Raw genomic sequence first — 25,451 nt, forward strand, 5'->3', positions numbered from 1 at the left:
ATTCATATACTCAGGAAATTTTGGTGTATGCATGGCCTCCAAGTCCAGTGAGCGCATGAAAGTAGGCTCCACAAACGGATGCTGGTTTACTAATGCATTTGCCACATCGGCCACATCTGCCTGCATAGTGTCCTCGGCCAGATCTCCATCTCCACCCGGATCAAGGCATTCATAATTACTTTCGAACTCCTCCTCACTATCACTATTATAATTTTCCATCTCAATATTCCGGTCTGTTTCCGACTGCTCAAACTCAATGTACAGCTCGATGAATGATATCTGTGAGCGAGTTTCCATGTACACTGAAAACATATCTTGCATGCTCGCTTCATCGGTTACATATTTGATTTGAAACTGAACGAACCCACCAAATACAGATACTGGGTTCCTGTACAAAATGCACGATATTCTCCTACATATTTGAGAATCCATCTTCTCACAAATTACACCTTTAAATTCTTCAAATGACAATGTAAATGGAATAATAATATCCAATGGATTTTCACACACAAATTTTACACCTTCAGCTGTTTGTAATAAATTCTGCCCATGATAATAAATCTTTAACAATACTCTATCATCCATTATGATGTACTCACAGAAAATACTCTCAAACTTGATGCAAATAAGATCTTCAAACAATAAACATGAAAGCTGCTGCCGAAACAATGAACAAGAAGAAGAAAGAACTAAAGGGGTTTCAGAAGAGAAATTTCAAAGACTAACAAAAAATGGAGACTTCGGGTAATGCTGAGGTATATATAAAACCATAAATCGGACGGTCCGACCGCATGCCAACAGTTAACTTTTGCTACGCCCTGAAATCGGACCATCCGATTTCAGTTAACTTAAACAAAAATATCTCAGCACCATGTAATCGGACGGTCCGATTACTATGCTCGAAATTTTCCCTCACCCACAAATCGGACCGTCCGATTTGTGCACCCCCTTCTCCAACAAAGAAACTGGACGGTCCGATTACTAGCCCCTGCTCAGCTAACTAACGCCGTCACATTACTGTATTATCTCCTCAAACCATCATAACGTTGAATAACACACGATACTTTCTCATATGAAAATTAATGAGCCAATATTATTGGTATTTTGTAGCTACTTTTGACAATGATTTTAACATCATTGTCTTTTATGACTTTTGACAATAATTTTTTTTGTAGTTATGTATTTCTTTATTTCTAATGATTTTCTCAGGTTGCATTAAAATTAGCATTCTAACTTTTTTTTCTAATTTAGTGTCAATAAATAACTTTAATTATTAAAATCAAATTACTAAAAAAAACTAATAGAACATTTACCATCAAATTCGATTCATAAAGCATTCTATAAAATTCACATACATTAAATTATTATTCTAAAATACCATAACACTAATCTAAGTCATAACAACCTTTAACTATATCATCTTTGCAAAATATTCAATAACAAAAAGAGTTGAAGTAATTAAGTAATATGTAGCTAAGTTTATTATTATGTCCATAATTTCATGACTTTTACTTTCTGACATTTGATCTTCAAATTTTATAACATTAATCAAGGTTTTTTTCTCTTTAAAATGATTTTTTTGAAAACAAAATAAAAAATAGTAAATCAAATATAAAACTACACCTTTTTAATGCTAATAATACTTGCTTAAAAAAAAGAAAAAATTATAACTTATGAAAATGAGATTAGGTGCATGCTTCAAGACATAGGATACAAATCACTAGATAAAAGGAACAAGTGTTTATGCATGAAAACAGGGGTGCTGCATATATTTAGTTATAAAGGAATTGACATCTACGGAAATTAATAGTAGAAATTAATTACAGTTTTATAAAGGCAATAACAGCAACAACATTAAAATTCAATCAAACTATATTAAAAGCAATGAAAAACAAGATATTAAAATGAAAAAGAAAGAGTTATCGGGATACTAAATTACTAATACATAATTAACAAAATAATAAATTCAATTTCAAAAAGGCATAACTCAAAGTCATAACACAATTATTAACACCAAAACAACTTGTTTTTCATACTTAATTTAGTCTAGATGTTCCTTACTTAATTATTTCAGTACTCAAATATTGAGAAAGGCCATATCTAATACTGCTGTTAATAAAAAAACCTTGATACCTAATACTGCTATTGCATCTTTTAACTAAATATACAACAAATCATGTAGTAGGTGTATGATCAATATGCCAAAATAAATATAGTGTGAAGTGAATTTAAAGGGATTTGGGATAATTCATTGCCTACTCTCTTCCTCGAGCTCTCTCTTTCACTGTCGCTCGACAATGACGGCAAGGCTGACTTCAACGGCATCGGCTAAGGCTCCTTCTCCTCTTCTCCGTCCGTCGCGTCTCTCCCTCTCGTGACAGTAGTGGTGACGACGCTCCTTGCCAACACCGCACCATCCTTTCCTTCCTCTCTTCTAATCTGCGCATATGTGTGGGTGGAGTGCGTTGTGTGTGAGCAGGGACGAATTTAAAGGGGCAAGTGATAGTTTGGCTGCCAACAAATTTTAAATTTATATTATTATAATAGATGTATTATATAGAGTAAAATTTAATAGTGTAATAATAATAAAAAGAGTTAATATTTTTTATGTATTAGAATTTAAATTTTTTTACATACATTTATATACATTTATATTATTTGTATTTTTTTATTTGATTTAAAGTTCTTTTTATATTTATTTTTTATAATTAATTTTAACTTTTATAATTATATAAAAAATACTTTAATATTATTTATAATAATATTATTTTTTTAGTTGGAAATTTAGTTGTTTCTTTTTTATTATTTTTCTATTACTACTTTTTACCTCTATTATTATATAAAAATGCTTTAGTATATTTTAAATTTACATAACAAAATTGTTAGTAAGATTAATTTATATTATTTTATGTCATATTTTATAATTATATAAAACATAAAAATTTAATTCGTGGCACATAAATACTTATTAAAGTAAATTAATTAACAAAATATTTTAAAATAGATAATTTTATATTTTATTAAATGTAAAATCATAAAAAATTATGAAAAAATTATAAAGATTGAGATCATTCTTTTTTATTTGACAAGTATTTATTAATTTTTTAATTAAAAATTAATTATAATTATATTTATTATCAAATATATAATATTATATTTGATTATAGAAAATTTTAATTTTCGACCCTCCATAATTAGATTCCTGAGTGGGTTCCTGTATGTAAGTGAATAGGAGTGAGTCTGGCAGCTGGGGTGGGTTAGGATTAGGGTGTATGAGAGAGAAGTTTAGGATTAGCGTTTTTAGGATTAGATAAAAAGAGTAATGTAGAGTAGTAATTAAAAATCAAATATAGTTCGATATAATTATTTTTGAAAATACTATTTATTTAAAAATTTGTCAATTAATTTTAAATAGCTATTCTAATTTTTAAATTAAAAATAACATAATTAATTTTTTTAGTACATAAAAATCAATTTAAATACTTTCAATAAAATAATTTTTCATAATAAAAAGTTCAATTTAATAAAATAAAACACAACTTATTCATAATTAAATTTTCCGAAAATAATGAGTGTTACACACTTTGCACGAAATTAAAATAAATTAATTGTTATATATAAAAAATATTTAATAAACAAATCTTAAAAATTAATATTAAATAAATATATTTTTATTAAATTATATAAAAAATTGTATTTAATTAGAATTACTATTATATAAATTAACTAATGGTTTATATTTGTAAAGTTAAAGGTAATAATTTATGCTATTGGCTTTTTGTAACGTAAAAATAATTATAATTAGTTAGATAAATATTATCAACTATGGTTACTCATATAAAAAATATTAATAATAATATCAATATATAAATGCAATTGAAAAAAGAAATAGAGTTGCATTTATATTTGTAATTATACATAAAAAAATTAAAGAATAAAGTATATCAATTACTGCATAAAATAAATAATTTGTGAATTTAAATATGATTTTAGTAAATATAAATGTGTATGTTAATAATGATTAGTTTTAAGAATTAGAAAAAAATACACTTTGTGAATAAAAAACTTTAGTGTTTATTAAAAATTATATATTTTTCTATAATGCTTCTAAATTGATTTTTCATTAAAGTTTTATTTTTCTATCTTGGTAAAATTTTGTATTTAAAATTTTAAAATATATTAGTAATTTTTATCAAAAGAACATACATATTAATAAATTGTGAATAATTTTTTGCCGAAAAATTTTAGAATCACAACTGTGTTAAATTGATGTCCTCTTGTTTAATTTGCGTCTTTATTTCTCATATTTTTATAATAAAATCCAGTTTAATTTTTCTAAAATAATGATCATTTTCAGCAAAGAAATGAATTAGCAATATAAACTTTCTTGTTATTTTTTAGTATCACTGAATAATTATCCTTTATATTAGATTTTAATAAGTATTGTTAATGTTAATTTTCTCATAACCTATTATCATCATCATTAAAATTCACCCTGCTAAAAAGAGTAAATGAAGTAAAAGGAATCTTAGTATCACTAATTAGAATCACGTTTTGAAAATATTAAAATTGAAAATGTATACATAGAATATATAAATTAATTTAAAATTCAATAATTTTAAATAAAAATTTATGCATAAATTGATCTATAAGTAAACTTTTGAAAATATTGAATAGTTTTTTACTCAGTTGACTTCGTATAATCTTTATCTTTGTTTGTTTTAAATAATTACTTTTATTTATTATTCTCTTTTGTCTTTTTAGCTTACATTTAAATACTACAGTACAAAAAATAAAAATATATATTAAACAAAATGCAAGTATAAATAATATTCAATTTCTAATTTTATTTTTCATAATTTATGACATTATATATTTTTAATAATATTATTATAATTAAAAAATATAAGTTATTGAAAAAAATTGTAATATATAGGTGACAACTGATAAAGATACGATTAGGCCAAAAATGGTAAAACAAAAAAAATAAAATTATAAGGAAATTATATATTTTAGTGCTTTAAAGAGTTTATTACTTAATATATATGTCTATTAAACTTAAATACTATAGTGCAAGAATAAAGTTATTAGATGTAATACAAATATAAATATAATATTTTAATAATTAAAAATAATATCTATTTTTTCATAAATCATGAAATTATGCATTTTTAATATTATTATTGCGATTAAATAATTTTAAACATATTAATTATTGAAAAAATGATATATAAGTGACAAAAACAATATATAATTGATAAACATAATTAGGTAAAAAAAGAACTTAAAAAATTATAAGGACATCATACAATATAGTATTTTAGGAATTCATTTTCCAACATATAGTGAATGTTAATTTATATAGTAACTATAAGAAGAAATGGAAATAAAAAAGAGAATGAATTTGGTTTTATTAACCAATTTATTTTATTAAAGAAAAATAACATTACTATTAAAGGCAAAAAGTAATTTACATAGAAATAAAGAATAAAAAGAAATAAAAATGTAAGACTAAACACTATGTAGGAGGAATAAAAAGTGATGTGATGATAAAAAAAATTATAAATGACAATTTTACTAAAATGTTTATATGAAAATATTAAAAGCTATTTATTATGTCAAGAGTTTATTGTGTCATTATTTGATTCTTATTATATATTATTCTTTAAATAAGATATATAGTATTAGAATTTATATCATTGATATGAATTAACATTGTTTATACTACAATTTTTTATAGAATTAGATAATTTAAGGTGTGAAATTATGAAATTAATGCTAGATTAATGATATAGATACTAATTTTTATGACAGTATAAATATAATTTTAAGATAGTTATTTTTTTTATGTTGTTGCAAACTAAGTTTATGGATGATATACGATAATTTTATGAGACTTAAAAATTTATATATTATTTACTTATTATAACACTATTTTAAATTTTTTTTATATAATTATATTAAGTGTATACTAAAATTAGTTATTATTAATATAAAATATAAGTTAAAATATAAAATATATATTAAAAATAATTAAATTATACATATATTTATTTATAAATACATGATGACTAATTTTGGTAATTAATTTTAATGTACAAAATAAATTTTCGCTTTTTATATATTATAATAGATAAATGATAGACGGATAAATAGATTCATAGTGCAGGTGCATGTACGTAGAAAATGTGAGAATGTAAAGAATTTAGTATGTTGGTCAATTATTGAGAAAATGTTGGTTTTGTAGAATTTCATAATCATATATATGTTGCCAATGCAAAGTGGTAAGTGTACCTCTTATATCTGGTTTATATTTTACAGAAACGAAAGTGAGGCTATTAAAAACATAACTAGAATGAGACCCGCGCATCGCGCGAGACGATAAATTAATGATAATATATAATAAATATTAAAAATTATTATATTTTGTAGAAATAAATTAAATAAATGTAAATTAAATTTAAATTTAAAAGATGTTTTATTTTAAATAATTTGTAGTACAAAAGATTTGGATGTTGAAGTTGTACAAAATGACATTTTTATTTGGTGGTTTGATTTTTGTATTTATTTTGGTTGATGGACTTAGTCATCTTATGTGGCGCTCGTCTTTCTTTTTTTTTGTTGTTTGTTAGAGTTGGTATTTTCTTCTTTTTGTCGTAGGTTCTTGCGAAGATATGTTCTTTAAGAATTGTTAAGTTTGATGTACTTTTTATTGTGTTATTTGGTTCCATGTTTGTATGTATGTTCTTCTTTCAAATATATGTTTTGAATTTGTATAGTTTTCTTTCTCCTTAATCTCTTGATGGGGTGGTACTTCAATGTCATTATTTTTCTGAAATGTCATTAGATTTGAAGCAGTTGTGCCCAATAAATTTTTTGCGTCGCCATCAAATAGTACAAAAGTTGTTGTAACACTTTGATTTAAAACCTTTAATTGAATTCTGAACCTAAAATAAGTATTGGACTAACAACTAATAATTTGATAGATGAGATTATGAAAAGTATATAGAGTTACCTTATTGTTGGATATTGTGGTGTTTGATTACATGTGCCACAAATGTAGTTGTTTCTTTTTTTTATATGCTTTCTTCTGACACTTTTTACATTTAACATAGTTCTATCCTAATTTGTCATCAATTTCGTTTATAGTTGCTAAAATTGTAAAGATCTTTTTCTATTCTAATATTTAATTTATGTTATCATTAGGTATATGGTATTTGAGTAAGTATGAATGTATGATGCATGTTGTGATTTTTTTTGTCATACCTGATCATCAGATTCTCATTGCATGGCCATTAGAACTTGGATAGTTATTCGATTTCTAATCGTTCTGCTCTGAAAGAATGATGCTTTATTGAGTAAGTTTGAGATGTGCAATTCGAAAATGATTTTTTTGTGCTAAATTTGATGTTATGTGAAGGAATAGTGATAAGAGACTTATATATGTAGTTTCAATGGTATGGAATTTAAATACTTATAACGTAAAATTTATTATGATTAATAATATTATTATGACATTTGTAATATGGATGTTTATTACCTTTAGTGAGTTATTTATAAAAATTAATAAATTAATTGTTGCGATTATAAATTTATTATATTGTTTATAACGATAAGATATAATAAATATAGGAATATGAATTCAATGTATTTGGAGGTTACAAATTTATTGGATTCTATTTTTTAGTTTTTTATTTGTATATTTTTTTTGCTAATTTAAAAATAATAGTTGATTTGACAAGAATTGAGTGGTTGATTCTAAAGTTGTGCCAAATAATAATTATTCTAAAGTTGGCAATGCAATTGACGTAGTCAATGACCTAAACTTATGGAGTTGCGGTCAACATAATTATTGTAATAATTATATATTTAGATTTGTATCCATGCATGATGCATCTTATATGTATAAATATATGCAACAAAAGCTAAAAGTTAAACATTTTTAGTAAAAAAAAAAGAAAATAGTTAATTAGTGTTTTGAGGTAAACATGCATGCATGATGCATTTTATATACTACGAATGTATCTAATATGAAAATGTATGTCTAATATCATATGTTTTTTGGTTTCGTTTTGATACTCTTTTAATAAATTTTTTTTAGTTTTCAAATATTCTTTTTAAAATTTATATTGGTAAAATAAAATAGAATTTGTTTTTAATAATAAGTAAAAACTACAATAATAATTCTTTGTACCTAGTGTTACTTCTAAAAATTAAAATGATTAATTTTTTACCAAAAATATAGAGACTCGAACTCGCGACCAATATGGGAGACTATGCCATTTGAGGTATAACTCATTGGCAAAAATTAAAATGATTATAATAATAAAATATAATTTTCATTTTTTAAATTTTTAATTTATAAATTAATTGTTGCGGTTATAAATTTATTGTATTGTTTATAATGGTAAGATATAATAAATATAGGAATATGAATTCAATATATTTGGAGGTTACAAATTTATTGGATTCTATTTTGTAGTTTTTTATTTGTATATTTTAATTTTTTGCTGACTTGAAAATAATTGTTGATTTGGCAAGAATTGAGTGATTGATTCTAAAGTTATGCCAAATAAGTAATATTGCTGACATGATATTAGTAGGAAAAAAGAAATGTATCAAAAGTAATGTAGTGCATGCTTATGTATTGAACAAGTCACTCGGATGCTAGACATGAAGGACCTGTTTGTTGCTAACCATCCAGTAGGGAGTAGAACTTCGGGTTGAAGAGGTGATTAAAATGTTGAGGAATCAAAACACAAAAGATCCTCTATTATTAGGGATATGGGGCATGGGAGGGATCGGTAAAACAACTATTGCCAAAGCAGTTTACAACAAAATTTGTCGTGAATTCGAGGGTCGATGCTTCCTCTTAAATATCAGGGAAGTTTGGGATCAAGATAATGGCGGAGTTCATTTACAGGAACAACTTCTCTCCAGTATATACCAAACAATGAAACTAAAGATACAAAACGTGGAATCTGGAAAAGTGATATTAGAGGAAAGACTTGGCCAAAAGAAGATACTCTTTGTACTTGATGACGTGGACAAATTGGAGCAACTGAATGCTTTGGCTGCAAATCGTAAATGGTTCTGCCCAGGGAGTGTAATAATCATCACAACAAGAGATCAACGTCTTCTTAATTGGCTTGGAGTTGACAAGGTATATAGGCTGGAAAAGTTGAGTGACAGAGAATCTGTTGAACTTTTTAGTTGGCATGCATTTAAGGAACCATTTCCTATTGAAAAATTTGTCGGGTTTACATGTAAAGTGGTCTCCTATTGTGGGAGATTACCGTTAGCACTTGAGGTTCTTGGATCACATTTGTTTAAAAGGGGAATACAAGAGTGGATAAGTGTTTTGGAGAAACTCAAAAACATTCCCAATGAGCAAATACAAAAGAAGCTGAAATAAGCTTTGATGGTTTAAATGATGATGAAGATAGGGAAATATTCCTTGATATAGCTTTTTTCTTTATCGGAATGGACAAAGACGAAGTAATTGATATATTGAATGGCTGTGGATATTCTACTGAAATTGGGATCAGTGTTCTCAGGGAACGATCTCTTGTAACAATTGACTCTAAGAACAAACTTAGAATGCATTATTTGTTGCGAGATATGGGAAGAGAAATCATTCGTGAGAATCTACCTTTACCCGAAGAACGCAGTAGATTATGGAATCCAGAAGAAGTGCTTGATGTCTTATCAAAAGACATGGTATGAATCTCATGGATTTTATTTGATTCTTGAATTGTATTTTGATTCGTCGAAAATCATTTCAACTCACTAGAGGCTACAAATAATTATCTAACCATGACATTTCGTTTTTCTGTTTATTTTATTTTAAAGGGAACAAAAGCTATTCAGGGACTTGCTTTGAAGTTGTCAAGGATGAAACCAATTCATTTGAAGACCAATGCTTTTAGGAAGATGAAGAGACTAAGATTGCTTCAACTTGGTGGTGTACAACTCGATGGAGACTTTAAATACCTCTCAACCGATCTTCGATGGTTGTCCTGGCATGGATGTTCTTCAGAATATACAACTATAGGTTTTGATCAAGGAAATTTAGTTGCCATTGACTTCAAATATAGCAATCTCCAGCTAGTATGGAAGAAGAGGCAGGTACGATTAATAAACAATTAGGCTAGGTGTATTTTAAAATCACCTATCAAAATCAGCCACCAGTGTAGTATAGAGCAGGTAGCTTCTTCATTTATTTATTTATTTATTATTGAAATTTTTGCAGATGCTAATGAAGTTGGAAATTCTCAATCTTAGTCATTCTCAATATTTGATAGAGACTCCTGATTTTTCAAACATTCCTAATCTTAAAAAGTTAATACTCAAATATTGTTCAAGGCTATCTTTGGTTTCCCATACCATTGGAGATCTTAAAAAAATTCTTCTAGTCAATCTGAAAGGTTGCACAAGCCTTCGTATACTTCCAAGAAGCATCTACAAGTTGAAATCTCTGAAAACTCTCATTCTTTCTGGATGTTCAGAAATTAAAAAGTTGGAAGAGGATTTAGAACAGATGGAATCTTTGACAACTTTGATGGCCAATAAAACTGCTATAACACAAGTGCCGAATGCATTGATAAGATTGAAAAGCATTGTATATGTTTCTTTGTGTGGCTTTGAAGGATTGTCCCGTGAAGTGTTTCCTTCAATCATTTGGTCATGGCCCTCCCCAACAAATAACCTCTCACCCCAAATGCAAACATATGCAAATGTTTCATGTCTTGTTTCTTTAACTATGCCAGATAACAGCTTCCATTGTACATCATCCATTATCGGAGAGCTCCCAAATATTCAGAGTATCAGGTTAGAAAGCGGTTCACAAATACAAACAACCGGAGAATTTACCTTGGATGCCATCAATATAAAAAATTGTAAGGAGCTGGAAGCACCACCAGCGATATCACATGTTTCAAATATGGATACCTCAGCCTTAGTTGATTTCAGTTTTATTTTAATTCAAATGGGAATGAAATGTCCTGTCACAAAAATACTCAGAGAAAGCATTTCACAGGTTTGTGATATCTGTCTTCATACTATCAAATTTTGTTTTTTTTTTTAATTTATTTCGTTTACTATATAGATTCAAAAGTAGTATTACAAGATATTTATAAGGCATTTCTCAACTCTTAAACTAACTCTTGGAATTAGTTAAGTAAACTCAATTATAAATTTATAATATATAGTAAAATTGGAATTAATCTAGAGAGTATTTAGAAAGAGAGAAAACAAGAGCAAACAAAAGACCTTAGGCACAAATATTATTTGCAGAAAACTAACCAATGAATTGTTTATATGAACAACTGCAAAGAGAAATTAACACTTAGATTTGCAAATCATTAAAATTTACTCTGTCATATCTTATACACTTATTACTTGAACAAGTGAAATTTGTATTCTTAACCAAGCATATGTTATTGTGAATCATTAATCATACAGAAACTGGCTGCCAGTACCAGTGATGTGGGAGAATGTTTGCTCCCTGGTGACAACAATACTGATTGGTTAAGTTTCAATGGTGAAGGTTCTTCTGTGATTTTCGATGTCCCTAAAGTGAAAGGGCATAATTTGAAGGCAGTGACATTGTGCATTGTTTATTCCTCCCCAGATATCATGATATATGAAGGCCTAATTCTTAAAAATCTGTTGATCATTAATCACACAAAGACCACTCCTTATCTATATGAGGGAGATACCTTGCTTTCACTTAGAGATGAAGATTGGCAGAGTGTCATATCAAATCTTGAAGCTGGTGACAAAGTTCAGGTGGTTGTTGTTTTGGGGGATGGAATCATTGCGAAGAACACTGCAGTTTACCTCATTCATGATGAGTCGATCGACCAAAACATTGATGAATGCCAAGAAGATGTCATTGTGAATAGCATGGTTGTTGGTAAGAAAGAAGATGCTTCTAATGTTGATGATATGAGAGATAAGAATTTCAGTGTCCCTGCTGTTGATGCTACACCTGCAATCAGTAATAAGATTCCTGTTTCCGGCACAGATAAAAAAGTAAGTGTCATGGATGTAAGTTTGTTACGTTCTATTTTATGATATAAGCATAATTGTTATCATTTTGGTTGTTGTAGTTCAAGTTGTTGGACAAATTGAATTGCTTCAACTGCAACAGAGCAAAATTGTTACAAGTTAAGATCTAATTTTCAAGGTATGATGGCCTTCCTATGCTGCTTTACTTCCCAGTTAGGCAAGCCCCTAGCCGAGCCTGGGTTCTCCTTGGGCTCCTTGCCTCATAGCCCTGCTGCGCGTACAGCGCGGTTCTTGTATCATGGATTTTCGCTATGAATCTAACAACAAGTAAATAAACAAGCTGTAGTTTAAAATGAGAACGATAACGATGATTTCAGGTGTCTTATCACCTTTCTCTATCCAGATGGAGCTCGTTACTTGTGTCTTGGCCTTCATGAATCTAATTCAGAAAAGACTTAATGTGGGTTGTGCTTATTTGACTATTTGATGATCATACTCCCTGGAATTTTCGTTTTCCAAGTGAGTTCAAATTTTTCTGAAAATAAGATATGAGCATTAGTTTTACGCAGAATCAGCAGAGGAAATGAACAAAATAAGTACCAAAACATAGAGAAAGTAAAAGAGGAGAGAACTAATGTGTAATTGAATATGAAGTTTCAACAATTACATACTTCTTTATAGTATAGGCGAGTGTGAGCATACTATATAAGGTGGCAAAATGAATAAATGTACTTTTACATTTTTAATGACAGCAGAAAAGAAAGGTAGTAGTAGCATAAAATATAGGAGTCAAATAAAAATGCAAATATAACCAGGTCCTTAAAGTGCAATTTTGCTTTAAAAACTCTATCAAATTTAGCCTGCAACATAACATGGACAAAATAAATTGTATACTTTAAAATAATGTTCCTAGATACTTAGACAATTAGCACTTACATTGTTATCTCCACCATGAACAGTGAAATTTGCATATGCTACCATATCATCAGCACAAACAATACCTCCAGCTTGTTGATCTGCATATACGAGATAAACTGCTGTCCTCTTCACTGTGAATCCTAACCCCGCAACAACAACAATCTGCACTTTGTCACCAGCTTCAAGGTTTGATGTTACCTTCTGCCACTCCTCATCTTTAAGTGAAGCCAGTGTATCTCCATCATAGACATAAGGGGTGGTTTTTGTGTGATTTATGATAAACAGATTTTTGACAATATGGGCTTCTGACGGTACATTGTTTGGGGAAGAAGAATAGACTATAGACAACAACACTGTCTTCAACTTACGCCCATTCACTTGAGGGACATGGAAAGTTACAGAAGAATCTTCGCTACTGTATGCTAACCAATCAGGATTCTTGTTGCCAGGAAGCAAACAATCTCCAGGTACTATGGCACTAAATTTCTGCACAATCAAAAAAACATACTTTAGAATTGGAATGTAAATATAAGGTGCAAATCTCATACAGTTAAAGTTTGAATCAAGTGAATGGGTTGACAATAGAGACAAACCTGAAAAATATTCTCTCTAAGTACCTCTGTGACAGCACAACTCATTCCCATTTGGATTAAAATTAAATTCAAGGAAATTTCAGCTTCAATAATGTCATGTTTGCTGCAACAACCAGCTAATGATAAGGTACTCCTTTTTGAGACATTTGAAGCACTTGATGTTACTATCATTTCATTGCAGTTTGTGACCTTAAAAGTATCAGAAGCTACATCTGCTATTTGAAGTTGTGAGCCACACTCCAGCCCAACATTATGAACCTGTGGAAGCCCTCTGATGATGGATGATAGGCCTTCAGAATTTCTATTTGGAACTATTAAGGAAACAATATTTGACAAGTCCAAAAATGTTTGCACTTGGGGTGAGAAATTATTTGTTGGAGAGGTCCATGACCAAATGATTGAAGGAAACACATTGCGCGATAATCCTTCAAAGTCGCACAAAGAAATATACACAATGCTCTTTAATCTTAGTAGTGCATGAGGCACTTGTGTTATGGCAGTTTTATCTGCCATCAAAGTTGCCAATGATTCCATCTGTTCTATGTCCTCCTCTAGCTTATCAATCAATGAACATCCTGAAAGAATGAGAGTTTTGAGAGATTTCAACTTGTAGATGCTTCTTGGAAGTACACAAAGCCCTGAACACCCTTTCAAATTGATTAGAAGAACTTGCTTGAGATGTTCAATGGTATGAGAAACCGAAGTCAACTTTGGGCAATATTTGAGTATTAACTTTTCAAGATTGGGCATATTTGAAAAGTCAGGAGTTTGTGTCAAATGTTGAGAATGACTAAGATTGAGAATTTTTAGATTCTTCATCATCTGCAAGAATTTTAAGGAGATGAATTCAAGAACTAAAAAAAACTAGATTTGAATATATGAAAATTCACTTGAATTGTTTTTAGAAATTTGTCAATAGGTATATACTTTTTTTATAAGAATTTCATTAATATGAGAAAACAGAAATACAGAAAAGGTGGGGGAATAGGGTTCCCATATAAAAAAACAAAACACAAAACAAACACCTATAAAAAATGCAAAGCTCTCCAATCTTTCAACATGTCTAAAAAGATCATGAACTTTGTTTTTCTCACTTGTTCTTGAAGTTTTCTTTGTTTGAGGTTTGCTATGTCCAACCACAAAAGTAAATAAAACTCAGAATTTATACCTGACCCTTCTTCCATACTAGGTTGAGTTTGCTATATTTGAAGTCAATGGCAACTAAATTTCCTTGATAAAAGTTTGCAGTTGTATATTCTGAAGGACATTCATGCCAGCACAACCATCGAAGATCTGTTGAAAGGTATTTAAAGTCTCCAACAAGTTGCACATTCGCAAACTGAAGCAATCTGAGTCTCTTCATCTCCTTAAATGCTTCTGTCTTTAAGTGGGTTGGATTCAGTGACTTTGGCAGGTTCAAAGCAAGTCCCTCAATAGCTTTTGTTCCCTATAAATTATAGGAATCAAAAAGTAAAATTGGATTAAGGGTAGCTAAAAGAGCACTAAAAACTTGAAAAGATAGTCAAATAACTAAAACTCCAATCAGGTGGAATGATAAAAATTCAAGAGAATAGAATAAAGTTCCACTCCCTTGTTTGAAAATATAATTGAAAAGGATGAAACAAAAGTTTTCACAATATATCATTGTAGTTATATGAATTTGAAAACATACTTGAAATTCTTACCATGTCTTTTGATAATACATTAAGCACTTCATCTGGATTCCACAACCTACTGCGTTTCTCAGGTTTCATTGGCAAACTCTCGCGAATAATTTCTCTTCCCATGTCTCGCAGCAAACCATGCATGCCAAGTTTCCTCTTAGTGTCCACAGTAATAAGGCATCGTTCCATAAGAACATTTATTCCAATTTCAGCAGAATGCCCACAGCCATTTAATATATCAATTACATCATTTTTGTCCATTCCAATAAAGAAAAATGCTACATCAAGAAATATTTCTCTATCCCTATCATCACTTAGACCATCAAAACTTATTTTAAGCTTCTTCTGTACATCATTGTTTGGAATAGTTTTGAGTTTGTTCAAAACACTCCTCCATTCATATACTTTCCTATTAAATAGATGTGACCCAATTACCTCAAGAGCCAGTGGCAATCTCTCACAATATGAAACAACTTCATTAGCAAGTGAAGCAAACTCTTCTTTTGGACATGGTTCTTTGAATGCATGCCAGCTAAAAAGTTCAATGGATTCTTTGTCATTTAACTCTTTCATACTATATAACTTGTCAATTCTAAGACAACGTAGAAGATGCTCGTCTCTTGTTGTGATGATTATTATGCTACCGGGACAGAACCATTTACGGCTTGCAGCTAAAGAATTTAGCTGCTCCAATTTGTCCACATCATCAAGTACAAGAAGAATCTTTTTCTGGCCAAGTCTTTTTTCCAATATTGACTTTCCAGATTCAATGTTTTCTACCTTTATTTTCGTTGTCTTGAAGATAGAAGAAAGAAGTTGCTGTTGTAAATAAAGAATTCCATTATCTTGATCCCAAACTTCTCTTATATTTAGGAGGAAACACCGACCTTCAAACTTGCGGAAAAGTTTATTATAAATCGCTTTGCTAATGGTTGTTTTACCACTCCCTCCCATGCCCCATATACCAAGTAGGAGAGGATTTTCTTGCTGCTGGTCTTTTAACAGTTCAATCACCTCTTCAACACGAGATTCAACTCCTACCGGATGATTAGCAACAAACAGTTCCTTCATGTCCAGCATATGAGTAATATGTTCAACAATGTTCTTAATATCCTCACTTTCATTCCTGCACCATAGGTACTAGAGATTATACAGACAGTAGGAGAAGATTTACAACTTTCTCAAGTTGTTTTAGTTTCATTGTAAGTATAATGTTGCTTAAAGTAAATAACATGCTAGTAGACAAAATTAAGTTGAATTATATCAGTAAGAATTTCATAGGCATTTATATAGAAGTTAAAGAAAAAGAATTTTAATATGCAATTCCAAAATTTAGAATTTATACAAACTTGCTAAAAAAAACTTTACATATTTAAACATCTGTTGAATAGAGATTTCTCCAAAATGTGAAGTATATTAATTAATTTACCTGGATTTTCGGATGACAAACCCTGCAATGCACCCGACTTCACGGAGTGCTTTCCTCCAACTCTGCTCCTTGCCTTTTATTTTATCCGGATATCTTTTCATAAGGTTATCAAAAGCTTGTCCAAACTTACCAGTTTGATTTCGCACTTCCGAGGGATCTATATGGTAGAATACTGGCAGCACCTTTTGAGTTTTGTTTTTACAACAGAGCATGATGTCTTCCAACTCTTGCAAGCACCATCTTGAAAATGCATAATTTGGTGACAAAATAATGATAGAAGTTTTAGACTCTCCAATTGCTTTCAGAAGCGAGATTGAGAGAGTTTCCCCTCTTGCTAGCCCGTTTTCATCCTTGAAAACATAGATACCAGCATTTTCAAGAGATGCATAAAGATGTGAGATGAACTTTGAGCGAGTTTCTTTGCCTCGAAAGCTCAAGAATACATCATATGGCCTTTGCTGCATAAGTTTTTAAATGTGAAAATAAAACACACTGAACTAACTTTTGGACAAGTATTAAATCTATGCAGCATACACTATAAACTGAATTAAAAGTTTTTTATTCCATAGTAGGATACATTCACCTTAATTAAAAGTTTTTTAACAATTTATTATATTAAAAAATTTATTTTTATTATTAATGAATTTATTTTGGTAAAACGGGTGGCTGATTCGTGGCTGATTTTCAGTACGCACCAGGATTAAGGGAGTTGCAATTCTTTTTCTTTCTTTGTTATGTTCCAAAAAGAGTTTCAAAAACAAATGGCAACTATAAATCAATTTATGTGCTCATAAACCATAACATCCTACAAACCTGAGGCTCAATCGATGATTCCTGCATATATATTTCTCTTCCGATGACTTGTAGTAAACGATTCATGCGAAGCTTGTCCTTGTCAAACCACACAAGACTATGCTCTTCAATCCCTTTAATTGCTCTCGATGCATCGTGATGTCCTGCTCCTTCTAATATCTGACATATATCATTTCGGTCCACTCCAATAAAGAGATGACTCAAATAAGCTAGTTCAATAAATATTTTCTTTTCTTCAGATCCAACAGAATCTATGTTTTCTTGTAAAACCTGCCATACATCTTCAAAGGGGAATCTTTTGAAGCTGTCCAATACATTCTCCCACTCTTCTATACCTTTTTCAGATACAGCAGAGCCAACACACACAAGAGCCAGTGGCAGTCCATCAGAATATTCAATTGCATAATTAATAAGACGAGACAAACTTCTTTCAGGAGTGGCTTTGTTGAATGCGCTCCAACTAAAAAGCTCAACACATTCGTTGTAGTCCATTTCTTTCACTCTATATATATGATTAACTCCAATCTCATGAAGTCGATCATGTTTAGTCCTTGTCGTGATGATTATTACACTCCCTGGACCAAAGCATTCACAAGTTACTGGCAAAACGTCCAGCTCTCTTTCACTTCTCACATTATCAAGGATAAGAAGTACCTTTAAGCAACTAAGTCGTTCCCACCATATTTTTCTTGTTGAGTCAAAGTTATGCGCTTTTGTTTTAACTTGGTCTCTCAAAAACAAAAGAAGCTCCCTCCTTATATAATCCTCCTCCCTATCCTGGATGTCTGGGACAAATTTCTTCACCTCGAAATTGTGGCTAATTTGATTGTAGAGGGCTTTGGCAATTGTAGTTTTACCTATTCCCGCCATTCCCCATATTGCTATTATGAGGACACCATCTGCTTTCTGATTGTTTAAGAGTTGAATCAAATCTTGTACACGAGAGTCTACTCCCACCAGATGCTTTGCAATGAATAATTTCGTTGAATCTAACAAGGATGTAACATGTCCAACTATATGGCTCATAACTTTACTGTTGTTCCTGAAAAAACATAAATATAAAGCATAATCATTAACCAATAATACAAATGATCAGGGATATTAGTTAAGGATTAATTCTCCACATCCAAGCAATTTTACATCCAAGTTTATCCAAAGTGATTTGAGTTAAGCGTTTTTTCCCCGTTTTCTTCCCCCTTGCGCTTCTTCTTCTTCTTTCAAATTCAGGCTTCTTCTTCACTCCGGATGCTACGTCTTCTTTTCTTCTCCTCTTTTTTATTATTTTTCAATTACATTACCGTCGTCACCAACAACACCACCTCTTCCTCTTCCTCCTACTCCTATTGGAATTTCATCTCTTCTTTCCTTTTCATCCTTCTCATCCATCATCATCATCGTCATCATCATAATTATCGTTATCGTCATTGTCTTCTTCTAATATGTATCGCGGTTGTCGTTATCATCGAATTCAAAATTATATAATGGACAATTTTCGGTTCATTTGGTATTATATAATGGTTTCGTTTTGAGTTAATTTTCGGTTCATTCGAGACGCAAATGTTTTTGAATTCGAATTTATATAATAGACAATTTTTTATTCATTTGGTATTATACAATTATTTTGTTTTGAAAGCAGGTGTTTCTGAATTCGAATGTATATAATGGACCATTTTCGGTTCATTTGGTATTATACAATGATTTTGTTTTGATAATATTTTCGGTTTATTCGATCACCACAGAGAGTCAGAATCAATAAAAGTGTTAGCAAAATGTTGGTGTTGTTGGTGATGACGATAATAATGATGGAGGAGGAAGAAGAAAAGGAAGGAAGAGATCAAATAAATTCAAATAAAAAAGAAACAGGATGAAGAGGAGAAGGAGATAAATATGGTAGTATGATGGTGGTGACGATAACGATAATGAAAAAAGATGAAAAAATAGAAGGAGAAGAAGAAGAAGCCCCCGACATAAACTAAATGACTTGGATGATTTTGGATGTAAAATTATTTGAATGTGTAGCGAGACTCTAAGTTAGAGAAAGTTTGTTAGAAATATTTATAGCTAGGTAGTTATGTCATTGTTAAGTTAGTGGAACCCTAATCCCTCTATAAATACTAACAACCCAACTTGTATCAATCACTTTCGAAAAAATATAGGTAGACAATGAAAATATTAAATAATGTGAACAATAGATATATTAGATGTTCAATTCACTAGGTGTGTAGATAGTTATCCTAATATTAAGATTTAGGTAAATAATTTAGAAATGTAGTGTGTTTTTATTTTATTGGACCAATTTTAAAGTCTATTATTCATATTGATTACAAAAATCATTGTCTACCTAACAAAGTCCATCACTTTTCATCATCATCATCCTTAAAATCAGATGAAAAATATTAAGGCCAACACTTTTTATGAATATTAGCCAACACTTTATTTTTATAAAATTAGAATGGACTATTTGTACAATGTGTACCTATTGAGTTATAAAATGAACATCCCCTATACTATCTGAGTACAAGGAATAATAAACATCTTCTCGAAAAATTTCGGATCTAGCGCTTTAATACCGTGTCATGATATCACTCATCCCAAAAACTTTAGCTGATAAAAACATGTAACACTAGTGATTATATCTCTAATACTCCATAAACCTCCATTGTACACATTGTATAAATATTTCATTGGCTCCTCATACTTTCCCAATTAGAATTTAGGATTTAAAATTTAATCTAAAATTAGTCAAATATTTGCAAAAAAAAAAAAAATAATTTTTTTTACGCATGTTTCTCTCCCAAGTCCCAACTCTCTCTCTCTCTTCGAACCCTCTCACTCTCTAGTACCTTCACAAACATTGATCAATATGCACATTTATCAGAGGAACAAGATAAGAATTGAATAAGAAAATCACGTTCCACTCTAGTCTCCAACAAGCCAAAGATACTCAAAAGGTCATGGCTGATCAAGAATAAAGATCAAAGCATTAAAAAACATGGGAGAATTTAATTACCAGATATCTGGAAGAAACCTGGGTAAAATGGAAGCAGCTTGTCGAAGGGCGGTCTCACAACTCAACATCCTGTTTTCATCCCTTGAGATTCCTTGCAGAGTTCGCGACAAAATCTCCCCAAAATAACCGCTCAGATTACATACTTCGAAGGGATCTAAGCCATAGAACACGGGCACAACCTTCTGATCTTTCCTCCGATGACACTCCATTATTTTCACGAGTTCTTGCAAGTACAAGGTTGATTCAGCATACTCTATTGTGAAAACTATGATAGAAACTCTGCATCGTTCGATTGCGCCAGATAATAAAAGTGTATTAGTCTTGGGCTCGGTGCGGTCTGCTAAAACATGCAGTCCAACACTTTCGAGTGCATCATAGAGATCTGAAATAAAAGGATGAAGGAACTCCAATCCGGAAATAATGTACGCATCATATTCTTGGTTTTGGGAAGGCATAGCAGCGATTGGTTAAAAGTGATGCTCTGACTCAAGTCATATACAAGCTGAGGCTTAGAAAGCTTATGGAGGAGGCTGGAAGATGTTTTGTCAGTTCGTAGGAAGTTAGAGAAGAAGTAAACAGACTTGATACCTTCTTTGTGAAGCAAATCAAGTCAATGATAGTAGTCACTACTCACTATGACACGGTTCGGACTCGGGAATGCGATGCTGACTTTATAACACATTAATATTATAGGAAAATTATCACGTGTACCAAGTACTTTTATGGAACATGGCTGTTCCAATAAGCAAAAGGTTTCCATATTAATTTTGTTGTTTAGTAACTTTTTAAAAGACTCTAAAATCCTCTAAATTAGACATTAAATGACATAAATGGGCAGCTATAAGAGGTTCGCTGCCCCTTGGATTAGGGGTGTGCATGGCCCGGTCCGGCCCGAAGATCCGGCCCGGTCCCGAACACTTTTGGAGCTAATTTGGTGTGATTTCATCGAGTCTAGGGTCGGGCATGGGTCTCAAAAATAGACCCGGTCATTATTTCGGGTCGGGTCCGGGCCATAGCTCGGGTCACCCGAAATCGGCCCGGTGACCCGGTCATCATACACAATTAATATTTTGTGTTATTAGTGATGGATAATGGCTATTATTATGTGAAATTTAAGTATTATAAACCTTAATATTTTGTATTACTAGTCATTATATATAAAGCTATAAGTTAATGTTTTATATTTAAAATGCATAAGACTTTAGACTAATGCATAATCTTGTGTTATTTGTATTGATTTAAATATTTGGTGTTATTAGGCAATATTTGTATTGATTATGGTTATGTTTTAATTTTAGAGAAAAGTTGGTTCTTATTATATTTTCCTAAGTGAATTTTACCATGTCAAATAATAGTTGGAATCTTGAAAATTTGGATATTTTTACATGCTAATTTACAAGAAGGTATTAAGGTAATATAATGTTAACGGCCCGGTTTTCACCCGATTTTTACCCGGTATAATCGTGGCCCGAAAGTGTATAGGTTTCATCGGGTCTAGAGTCGGGTTCGAGTCTAACAAATAGGCCCGGTATATATTTCGGGCCGGGTCTGAGTCACATCAAACCCGGTTTCACCCGGCCCATGCACACCCCTACCTTGGATTGCTGGCTTTCAATAACTGACTTAATTGTTTGTAAAAGTTATCAATAATATTTTATAAATAATAACTTTATAATTTTTTAAGACAATAAATAAATAAATTTCAACCTAGTAATGATTTAAAAAATATAAATTCTAATATTTAAAACATTTGTATCTATTTATGAGTATCATTTATCATCAATAATTTTAAAATTTGAATCCGTTATAATATACTAATTAATTAAATTTCATACTTATCATCTCAATTGAATTAAAATATGATAGTTAAATATAATTAATATTTAATTAAAATAGCTATAATAAAAACTTTTAATTATAAATATTCAGAATATATAATGTTAGATTTACTTAAACATATTCAATAACACTTTTATCAATATTACTCTATTTTATATCTTCTGGATCAAATAAATTATTTAAAATATCTCTAAGTATGTTTAGCTTTAACACAACAACAAATACTTATTTGGTATACATTCTAATATATTATGATTAATAAAGTTTATTTATACTTCTATATTATATTTTTTGTATTTTTATTCTTAATCATTTTTTCTTAACTCTTTTCTTTAATTATTTCTAAACATAAACTAAAAATATTATAATTAAAATTCAAAATTATACCATAGAATATCATCTTAAAAAAATATTCACACCAACAAATAAAAATAAATTTATCTGCTTATAATTGAGTATACTAGATAATTATATTATCTATTACATAAAAAAATACACATAAATCAATATGGGCCAAAATAACATTATGGGCAAAAATACTAATTTTGTAACTAAATTCTTACTGTGATAAAAATGTTGAAATTAACGGAATATTTTATTAAATTATATAAAATATTAAGTCAAATATTAGACATATTCGTTCTATTTAATAGAATATTATGTTAATTCTAGTATTTTTGTCATGACAAGAATTTAATTATAAAATCTGATATGGTATAATGACACAATCGAAAAGAAAAAACAATATATGGAATTGAAAATTCAAACTATAAGGATTGACAAAATAATTAAACCAATAAAATATAGAGTTTAATTTTTGATGTTCGAACAGTGTAAAATATTTTACACATTTATAACTACATCCATTTTTTTGGATAACCATTCATGTGATCAATAAAAATAGTAATTATTTTTTATGATGGATATTTGTGATTAGATGCACATGTAAAATTTTTTACGTATCAATTAAATTCTAAAATATATCCATAATTTAAAGTTATCTTTTTATATTTGAATATAAAAATTATTTGTTACATTATACACAAATTAACGTAAGCAAATATGTAAATATTTTTTATTTGAATTTAAATAAAATACTAATAATACTTTTATAATATTAGATAAAATATATGAAATCTTAAGTTCAAATTTCACCATTATCAGAATCTTGTTCTAATTGTTATATGTTACATTATTTTTAAAGGTTATTCGAAAACTAAATGAAGCAAAATATATAGTTTAAATTAGCATATTTTAATTTCACGCGATTTCACCGTCTTTTATATTAATATTTCATTTGAGTCAAATAGTATATGTTATTACTAATATTATAAAAGTTTTAAGACCTGTTTAGAAAAAGATTACGTAATACGCAATTTTGGCTCGTATAATTTATTTAGTAATGACTGAACTCAGAAAAGAGTCTTAAAAATATTTTATCAGAGAAGAATTGGATAAGAAAACTACCAATTAAAGACCACCTATAAATCACTCAAATTATACATCTACAACATATTTTCCACCTCCATCTTGTCCGTTAATATTTTTTATATTTAATCTGAATAATTAAATAAATTAGAACAAAAAAATTTCGGATTCGTAGAATGGAATAGGTGATAAGCTTCCAATATTATATGTCCGCATTATGTATGCTGAGTTTATAACACATTAATATTATATATCCGCATTATGTATGTATGCATTATTATTATTATTATTATTATTATTATTATTATTATTATTATTATTATTATTATTATTATTATTACATAGCATTCAGCATCAATATCTTAAATTCTCAATAAAATAATTTAGAATTACATCAATATTAGTATTTGTAGATTTTAAATACAATAATCTATTTATATAATATTTGATATTAATTTTTAAATATTTGTGTTTAAATATTATGATATACAATATATTAAATTATTTTATAAGGAGTAAGTCTTATTAATGGTCATCTTCAGTTATATATATATATATATATATATATATATAATTTTAATTAATTTTTTAATAATATATATAAAATTTTAATTAATTTTTTTATTAAAATAAAAAATAAAAAAAATATTGGCTTCCACTAGATCTCGTCAAGCTTCATCCCTGACTTTGTTCTTCTCTTTCTTTACCATGAGTTTTAATGGAACAATCTTAATGGTAGAAAAACAACAAACAAATATCTAAATTAAATTCTAAAAAAGTTGATGAACAAAAGTAAAACTTAGACTCGTTTGAAAAATTTTAAAAGTAATTTTTTTTAGTTGTTAACTTACAAAAAATAGTAATATTTCACGTTTAAAAAGTTTTTAAAGTAATTTTTTTTAGTTGTTAACTTATAAAATATAGTAATATTAATGTTTGGTATAATTTTTAAAACCAAATTGCAGTTTTCTAAAAAGCTATTTAAAATCTTATAGAAAAATTTAAAAAAAATGACTTCTCTCATAATAAAAATTTATTTTATCACATTTCTTTTAAAATAAGTACTTTTAAAACTAAAAATCCAAACACAAAATAATTTATTTATAAGCTACTTTTAATATAGTCATTTATTATTTAAGCTATTTTTTCAAAAAATTATTCTCCACATACAAAATTTTTTTCCATACAAGTCATTTATATTTACGCGCGCACGTTCTTCTTCTTCTTGCTGCACATTCCTCCTCCTTCTCCTCCTCGATTCTACTTGATTTTTTCGTTAGTATTTTATGATTCTGCAGTTGAATAATATTTCATTGTTGATTTAAATTGAATGTAATGTAAAAGTTTTGCATTAAAAAAAAAATATTTTTTTATATTTACAGCAAATTTTGGGTGTAACACGAAGATATTTGGATGTATGTGTGCTGGTAAATTCTGCGTAATTCAAAACTCTTCTTCTCCATCCTCCTCATCTTCTGCTTCTTCTTCTTCTTCTTTTTCATGCTCATCATCATCATCATCATCATCATCATCATCATCATCATCATCATCATCATCATCATCATATTCTTTATTTTTTTTATTCATCTTTTTTTTTTATTTTACTCTTTTAATAAGAATAAAAAAATTAAACAAAGAAGAAGAAACACATAATGGTAGAAAATTACTTAGAAGATGATGAACTTACATTCACTCAACTAAAAGAAAGAAAGAAATAAGGAAAAAAAGAAGAAGAACAAAATGCA

General features: G+C 29.1%; 1 protein-coding gene and 1 pseudogene across 2 annotated transcripts; one reads left to right on the plus strand and one right to left on the minus strand.

The window, feature by feature from the left end:
- Positions 1 to 747: 747 nt before the first annotated feature.
- LOC130963260 (disease resistance protein RUN1-like) overlaps positions 748 to 25,451 on the plus strand; it is a 110,777-nt pseudogene continuing 86,073 nt past the window's right edge.
- LOC130962288 (disease resistance protein Roq1-like) lies at positions 11,777 to 21,061 on the minus strand. Of its 2 annotated transcripts, XR_009079777.1 has the most exons (9): positions 20,440 to 21,061; positions 17,430 to 18,471; positions 16,617 to 17,074; positions 15,209 to 16,313; positions 14,692 to 14,970; positions 13,524 to 14,345; positions 12,949 to 13,416; positions 12,402 to 12,547; positions 11,777 to 12,013 (listed from the first exon to the last, which is right to left on the minus strand). XR_009079777.1 is itself a non-coding variant. In XM_057888487.1 (8 exons), the coding sequence occupies exons 1-8, from the start codon at positions 20,892 to 20,894 to the stop codon at positions 12,503 to 12,505; spliced, it is 4,674 nt and encodes a 1,557-aa protein (XP_057744470.1). In that variant the 5' UTR covers positions 20,895 to 21,061; the 3' UTR covers positions 12,035 to 12,502. The 2 variants fall into 2 exon arrangements, 1 of the variants encoding a protein (XP_057744470.1); XM_057888487.1 differs by lacking the exon at positions 11,777 to 12,013 and having other exon boundaries at positions 12,035 to 12,547.

Source organism: Arachis stenosperma, chromosome 2 (genome assembly GCF_014773155.1).
Source record: "Arachis stenosperma cultivar V10309 chromosome 2, arast.V10309.gnm1.PFL2, whole genome shotgun sequence".
Classification (NCBI taxonomy): Eukaryota; Viridiplantae; Streptophyta; class Magnoliopsida; order Fabales; family Fabaceae; genus Arachis; species Arachis stenosperma.

What these genes read in the sequence shown, in the direction of transcription:
- LOC130962288 (XM_057888487.1), bottom strand. Translation starts at nt 20,894, where the DNA reads ATGCCTTCCCAAAACCAAGAATATGATGCGTACATTATTTCCGGATTG. An exon ending in ATGTATTATCAAAAGACATG is followed by an intron (nt 14,971 to 15,208) that starts GTAAGAATTTCA and finishes TATAATTTATAG; the next exon opens with GGAACAAAAGCTATTGAGGG. An exon ending in TTAGAGAGAATATTTTTCAG is followed by an intron (nt 13,417 to 13,523) that starts GTTTGTCTCTAT and finishes TTGATTGTGCAG; the next exon opens with AAATTTAGTGCCATAGTACC.